Genomic DNA, 7836 nt, shown 5'->3' with positions numbered 1-7836 from the left:
CTATTTCATGATGAAGTACTGCAGGACGAAGGCAATCAGGATGGAGAGGGTGGCAAAGCCGGTCAGAATGAGCGCGGCAAACTGTTCGTCGCTCGGCATCATACTGCGGACTTTGGCTACCTCCGAGCCCCCCCCACCCTCCCCCCGCACGGCTCCGAGTCTCTGCGCCGAACCGTGAACACGGCTGAGGGACTGAAGGGCCCGGACAGCTCGTGGGCTGTGTCCAGGCACCGGCGGCATGCACACACTCGGAATCGGTAATCCGTGCTCGCCTGGAGTCCCGAGAGCTGGAATGTCGTGTCCTTTCCCTTGTACACCTGCCGGGAAAACAGGACAACGGCATTAGGCAGGACAGAGGCAATGGAGTTAGAGTAGAGAGCTCCAGTGCGGGAGTGAGCCCCAGCACAGACATCATGGGGAGAGAGAGAGAGCAGGGAATGGGGTTAGAGTAGAGAGCTCCAGTGGGGGAGCGAGCCCCAGCACAGACACCACGGGGAGAGAGAGAGAGAGAGAGAGAGAGAGAGAGAGCAGGGAATGGGGTTAGAGAGCTCCAGCACAGACCCGATGTTAGGTAATTTTTTTGAGGTCAGGAAAACAAGGGATATGGGGCCGGCTGGTAATTCGAGTCGAGGTACATATCAGCCATGATCTAACAGAATGGCGAAACAGGCTCGAGGGACTGAATGGCCTCCTCCTGTTCCTGTGTTGGGAGAGAGGATTGGGAGAGAGGATTGGGAGGGAGGGTGGGAGGGAGGGAGGGAGGGAGGGAGGGAGCACTGTGATGATCCAAATCTCCCGATACGTCATGTGTTTTGTCAGAGTGAGAGCTCTCTCTGCTCTATGATATCTGTTCAGTAAATCAGTAAATAATGCTGTTTATTATTATTAATTATTAATAATTATTAATAATAATCTTTGCATTTGACACAGCGCCTTATCACATCGTCGAGATGTCTCAAAGCGCTTCACAGGATACACTGTAAAATGGAGTGATTGTGTATTTTGGGCGCGAAACGCGGCAGCCAATTGCGCACAAAATATGATGTATAAAATACAAAAAAAATATTGTTTTGAACTTTGTCTCATGAACAACAACGACAATAACAACAACTGCTTGCATTTATACCGCGCCCTCCACGCTGGGCAGCGTCTCAGAGCTTAACAATGGCGGAGCCCGAGGCCGAGCCGGGGGGAAGGAGAAGGTGACTGTACGCGCGGTCAAAAAGGAAGATCTTCAGGCGCGACCTGAAGATGGGGAAGGAGGGGGCGAGGTTGAGGGGGGGAGTTCCAAAATTTTGGGGTGTAGTGGCTTAAGACACGGCCGCCGATGGTGGAGCGGAGGATTCGGGGGACTCAGAGGCAGAGGGTGCTGCTGTGCGGAGAGAGGTTAGAGAGATGGGGGGAGTGTGGCCAAGAAATGGAGGGATTTAAATACCAGAGTGAGGATCTGGAAGTGGATCCGCTCTGTGACAGGAGCCAGTGGAGTTTGGCAACGACTGGAGTAATCGGAGTACGAGGTTTGCGGGTGAGAATGCGGGGGACGGAGTTTTGAATGAGCTGAATTTTGTGGATAGTGGAGGAGGGGAGACCGGTGAGGAGGGCGTTAGAGTCGTCCAGCCGAGAGGTGACAAAGGCACAGACCAGGGTTTCGGCACCTTTGGAGTGAGGTATTGTTGGAGACGAGCCATGTGGCGGAGGTAGAAGAAAGTGGTCCTGGTCAGGGACTGGATGTGGGGGAGGAAGGATAACTGGGGATCGAACCTGATGCTTAAGCTGCGCACGGGTTCAGAGAATTTTAAGGACAGATCAGGTAGGTTGAGGAGGTCGACCTCCTCGACAATGAACCAAAGATAATAATAATAATCCTTGCATTTGATACAGTGCCTTATCACATCTTCCAGACGTCTCAAAGCGCTTCACAGGATACACCGAGAAGTGATTTGACTGTATGTTTGTGGGCGAAACACAGCAGCCAATTTGCACGGGACGCACAGCAGCGTCTCACAAACAGTCGTGGATTGAATGACCAAATTGTTATTGTTTTTTTTGGTTTGGGATTTTGAGATAGTTACAGAAAGAACACAGGCTCCAAAGTGTTCTGTCAACCTAACAGAAAAATCCATGTGCGTCTACGCTAGCCACGGTCTCTAATAGAGGCGGATGTTTCATGGGGACAGGTGAGGGGGTTCAGACAGCAGGGAGCGTGCTGACAGCCTGACTCACACATCAATAAACCATTATGTTTTTTGCAGATACTTCTCTTGGCTCGAGATGTCGCAAAAGGTTTCATTGCAGCGACGTGAATTCAGTGTCAGTGTACAGCGTAGCCTGTGACATAACATTGATAATAATAATCCTCGCATTCGTGTCGTTGAGACGTCTCAAAGCGCTTCACAGAATATACCTTACAGTGTATATTTTGTACAAAAAGGTTGTATATCTATCCCCCAGTGCCTTCGCCGCCTCCTCGCTTTCCTCCTTCAAAGCCTGTCTCAAGACCTTTCTCTTTGACCGTGCCTTCAGCTCCCCTCTCGACTCTCTACCCCCTCCTCGCGCCCTCCCTTCCTTCCCCTCACTCTGACCATTTCCCCCCTCCTCGCTCCCTCCCTTCCCTCCCCTCACCCTGACCATTTCCCCCACTGCTCGGGTCCTGACCCAACTGTACAGCGCCTTGGGACATCCTCCTGACGTGAAAGGCGCTCTATAACTGCAATCTTGTTGTTGTTGTTGTTGTTGTTGTATATATTGGGGGTGAAACGCGGCAGACAATTGCCCACAATTGTCTCACAAATAGTCGTGGATTGAGTGACCAATTTTTTTTGAAGGGATTATTACACCCGTCAAGTGATCCGCCAATCAGCGGGTTCCTGCTGGTAAACAGAGGCGTGAGGAGTAAAGGAAACTTGCCTCAGCGCTCTGAGGCGCTGCCCTGCGTGAGGAGCGCTATATAAATGCAAGTTGATGTTGTTGCAAGGTTTCACCCTGCCCGGGAATCAAACACGGGTTCCTCTCGCTTGCGAGGCAAGCGTTCTATCCACTGCGCTACGGGACTCTTACTCTTATTGGTCAGGAAGATTAAAATCCTGGGAACAGGATCTGGAAATCGGTACGGGAATAGAGGTGGGGTGGAGGGGGGAGGGGGGGGGAGAGAGGGTTTGTCCGCACAGATCAACCCCAACCCCCCCACCCCGCCCCCACCCCTGAGCCGGGCCCTACCTGTTTGTACTCGAGCTCCCGGCCCACCGTGACCTGCAGGACGTAGCTGATGGGATCTCCCCTCATCGGCGGGAGGCTCTCCCACGAGACCTCGCACGAGCTGCCGTCCAGCTGGCTGACCCGCGGAGCTGGGAGCAACAGGCAGAGTGAGCGCAGTGCGTGTGTCAACCCCCTCCCTTTCCCCCACCACCACCCGAAACATGTCAGGGGTCTCTGAGCTCACACAGTCCAGGCTGATGCTCCAGTGCAGGGTTGGGGGGAGAGGGCACTGCACTGTTGGAGACACCGGCTTCAGAATGAGACGTTTCACCCCCGAACCCCCCCTTAACCTGTACCAATCCCACAGCACCGTAGGTACAGAGAAGGCAGTTTCTCTCTCCTGATGTTCAGGCCGAGACAAATCACCCAGATAAAAGTGGCCACGCACCCCCACACCCCCCCGCCCCTCCACACACAAACACGTGCGTACGCACAAACACACGTACGCACACGCACAGATAATAATAATAATAATCCTTACATTTGATATGGCGCCTTATCAACTCTTCGAGACACACGCAAGCACACACGGACAGACACGCACGAGCACACTCACGCACACACACGGACGCGCACACACACACACACACACGGACACACACACACACGGACACACGTGCACACTGAAATGCACACGCACTCTCACACACACACACACACTGACCTTTGCTGGTGGGGGGCAGGGATTTGCTGGTGCTGAAGGTGAAGACAGGGGAGAACGCCCCATCGCCGGCCTGATTGCCGGCCTGGATACGGAAGCTGTAACACGTGGACTCGGTCAGGCGCTGCACCTTGTACGTGTGGCTCGGGCCCCGGTAAATAGACAGAAACCTGGGCAAACAGCACCCAACGTCAGCACAGCACAGCCAGGCTGGGGGGTGAGGTAAATTACCCCCCACATCACCCTCCCACACCACACACACACTCCTCTCCACATCATCCCCCACCCCCACACACACACATCACCCTCCACCCCCCCAGACACACACATACACATCACCTCCTACCCCCTCCACATCACACTCCCCAGCATCACACTTCTCCTCCTGCGTCACCCCCACCCCCCACCCCGGCAAATCCCAGCACAGACACAATGCGGAAAATCTATCCCCACTGGAGTTCTCCACTCTTTAAACCCGTTGCCTGCTCTTTCCCCCATACGCCGCAGGTAAATCTATATAAAAATAATAATCCTTGCATTTGTTATAGCATTTTATCAGGTCATTGAGATGTTTCAAAGCGCTTCATAGGATATAATGTAAAGTGTAGTGACTGTATTTTGTGGGCAAAACACGTCCGCCAGTTGCGCACAGCCGTGTCCCCACAAACAGTCGTGGATTCAGTGATCAAATTATTTTTTTGGAGCGAGTATTACCCCCTGGAAAGTGCTCCACCAATCAACTAACAAGCGGGTACCTACTTACTACTGGGTAAACAGGGGCGTGTGTGTGGAGTAAGGAAACTTGCCTAAGGTTTTGCTCTGCCCGGGAATCGAACCCAGGTCCTCTGGCTTGTGAGACGAGGGCTCTGACCACTGAGTCACAGGGCTCCACTCTCACCTCCCGTTCTTGTCCTCGGCCTGGAGCAGGTAGGTGGTCTCGGTGTCGGCAGCTATGGCTTTGGTGTTGCTGCTGTCCCCCCACTTCAGCTTCAGGCTCTGGGGCCCCAAAGCCGCACACTCCAGCCGGGGGGGCGTGGGGGGTAGGGGACGTGTCCTGGTCCTCACTGTCTGGCTGAAGGGTCCTGCTCCCACCGCATTCACCGCCTGGATCCGGAGCCTGTCACCGGGAAAACACAACCCAGCAATCAGCTCGGGAGAGCTCACACAGCAAACACCTGGATAATCTCACACAGTCACCAGCACCGAGTTTCACATTATTAACATCATGTGTGACAGCCGGGCTCAGTGTGTGTGACAGCCCGGCTCAGTGTGTGTGACAGCCCGGCTCAGTGTGTGTGACAGCCCGGCTCAGTGTGTGTTTGTGTCACCGTGGTTCAGTGTGTGTGTGCGCGTGTGTGTGTGTCTGTGTGACAGCCTAACTCAGTGTGTGTGTGTCAGCCTGGCTCAGTGTGTGTGTGTCAGCCTGGCTCAGTGTGTATGTGTCAGCCCGGCTCAGTGTGTATGTGTCAGCCCGGCTCAGTGTGTATGTGTCAGCCCGGCTCAGTGTGTATGTGTCAGCCCGGCTCAGTGTGTGTGTGTCAGCCCGGCTCAGTGTGTGTGTGTCAGCCCGGCTCAGTGTGTATGTGTCAGCCCGGCTCAGTGTGTGTGTGTCAGCCCGGCTCAGTGTGTATGTGTCAGCCTGGCTCAGTGTGTGTGTGTGTGTCAGCCCGGCTCAGTGTGTGTGTGTCAGCCCGGCTCAGTGTGTATGTGTCAGCCCGGCTCAGTGTGTATGTGTCAGCCCGGCTCAGTGTGTGTGTGTCAGCCCGGCTCAGTGTGTGTGTGTCAGCCCGGCTCAGTGTGTATGTGTCAGCCCGGCTCAGTGTGTGTGTGTCAGCCCGGCTCAGTGTGTGTGTGTCAGCCCGGCTCAGTGTGTATGTGTCAGCCCGGCTCAGTGTGTGTGTGTCAGCCCGGCTCAGTGTGTTGTCGATGGTGCCGTCCTTAGGATGAGCCGTTAAACTCTTCACAGGATTCACAGAAAAGTGCGGTGACTTATTGACTTATGCATTTGTGGGTGAAACGTGGCACCCAAATTCCCCACAGCAGTGTCCAACAGACAGACAGCCACGAAGTAAACAAGGCACTTAATCTGGGGAAATGTCAGCCATAACACCAGGAGAGAAACTGTCTAGTGGGTGATGTGCATGTGGTTATTTATTTGACACTGATGTATTGGTCATTTGTGGAGAGAAATGGGATGGAAAGTGGATGGATTGAGCCGGCACTGGCCGGCACGGCACTGGCCGGCACGGCACTGGCCGGCACGGCACTGGCTGATCACCGGGTGAGCAGCCTGTGAGTTATTATTGTTATTGTTGCTGCCGATGTTTATTTCCTGGCTCTGAGGCTGTGTTACCGCCCTGGCAGATGGTCCAAGGACAGGATTAATATCACAGCTGATGCCTGCGTTAGGCTCACACTCACACACGCTGATTTGTTTGTCGACTCATGTGGTGGTGTGACAGTGAGTGTGCGAGGGCCGGGGTCAGTGTGAGTGTGCAAAGGCCACTGTGATCATCCAAAACTCTGCAGCTCGTGTGCTCTCGCACACCAGGCTCCGTGACCCCATCACTCCCACCCTCACTGGCTCCCCATCCCCCAGAGGATGGAATTCAAGATCCTCATCCTCACCTTTAAGGCCATCCATGGCCTCGCCCCCTCCTACCTCTCTGACCTGCTGACTCCCTACCAACCTGCCCGCTCCCTCCGTTCATCAGGCTCCGGCTGCTCTATGTCTCCCGCCCTTACCATCGGTGGCCGGGCTTTCAGCCTCTCTGCCCCCACACTCTGGAACTCCATCCCACGGTCCCTTCGCCTCGCTTCCTCCCTTGCCTCCTTCAAGGCCGGTCTCAAGACCCTTCTCTTTGATAGTGCCTTTGGTCTTCCTCCCACCTCTCTGCCTTCCCTCACCCCTACAGCCCCCCTCCCCCCATGCTCGGGCCCCGACACCTGACTGTCAGGCGCTTTGGGACGTCCTCCCAACGTGAAAGGCGCTCTATAAGTGTAATTTTGTTGTTGTTGTTCCAAGAGCCAGCGTGACTGAGTGCCAGTGGAGGGCCAGTGTGAGTGTGCGGGGTGAGCATGAGCAGAGGCCAGAGTGAGTGTGAGCAGTGTGAGTGTGAGCAGAGGCTAGAGTGAGGGTTGAGTGTGAGTGTGCAAGAGCTGGGGTGAGTGTGAGTTACCTGTACGCTGTGTCTGGCAGCAGGTCCTGCAGTAGATAGCTGGTGACGTTGCCCAGTGGGACTTGGCTGTCCTCCAGGGCTAGGCTGTAGGAGAGGATCTGGGAGCCATTGTGGTCCGGCTCGTCCCAGCTGAGGGCCAGGCAGGTGGTGGTGGGCGCCAGACTGGGATCTGGGTGTTCGCAGCCTAGGACCACCAGGTTAGAGACAGCTGCGGGCACACAGGGGGGGGTGGTGTGGCTCAGCAGCCCACTGTAGGGGCCCACCCCCGCCTGGTTACTGGCCTGAGACACACAGGAAGAAAGGACAAGGGTCAGCCAGGTGTCTGACATACGTGGAAACCTATCACCATGTCTCCAAACCAAGCTGAGAAAATCCCATACATCCCACCTACACATGGAAATGGAAATCTGCTGTGCGCAATTGGCTGCCGCATTTCGCCCACAAAATACACAGTCACTACACTTTACAGTGTATTCTGTGAAGTGCTTTGAGATGTCTTGAAGACGTGACAAGGCGCTGGGTCAAATGCAAGGATTATTATTAAATTCCAGAGCTAGATTGTTGGAATGAAATGCGCTCTCTCTCTCTCTCTCCCTGGAGGGGTCCATTCCTGCTTACCCAATTCCGGAAAGTATTAGGCGCAGGTTGGCAAGAGCCAAGGCTTGGGGAGAGCCCACCGCTGGAGTCTAACCTGCTAACCGTGCCCCCTTATTCTGGATTCCCCGCACCAGAGGAAATAGT

The 7836-nt window shown here is 54.7% G+C and overlaps 1 protein-coding gene across 1 annotated transcript in view; it reads right to left on the bottom strand.

Annotated features, from left to right (window-relative positions):
- LOC103190459 (fibronectin type III domain-containing protein 3B-like) overlaps positions 1-7836 on the bottom strand; it is a 28678-nt gene continuing 20842 nt past the window's right edge. The window contains 6 exon segments of the mRNA XM_042339208.1: positions 1-153; positions 156-317; positions 3217-3344; positions 3920-4086; positions 4815-5033; positions 7096-7376. Of these exon segments, the coding sequence (XP_042195142.1) occupies positions 1-153; positions 156-317; positions 3217-3344; positions 3920-4086; positions 4815-5033; positions 7096-7376 (1110 nt within the window).

This window comes from Callorhinchus milii, unplaced genomic scaffold (assembly GCF_018977255.1).
Source record: "Callorhinchus milii isolate IMCB2004 unplaced genomic scaffold, IMCB_Cmil_1.0 Scaffold11, whole genome shotgun sequence".
NCBI classification, from domain to species: Eukaryota; Metazoa; Chordata; class Chondrichthyes; order Chimaeriformes; family Callorhinchidae; genus Callorhinchus; species Callorhinchus milii.
The sequence above is the reverse complement of the archived record's forward strand: the minus strand, read 5'-3'. Positions and strand labels throughout refer to the sequence as shown.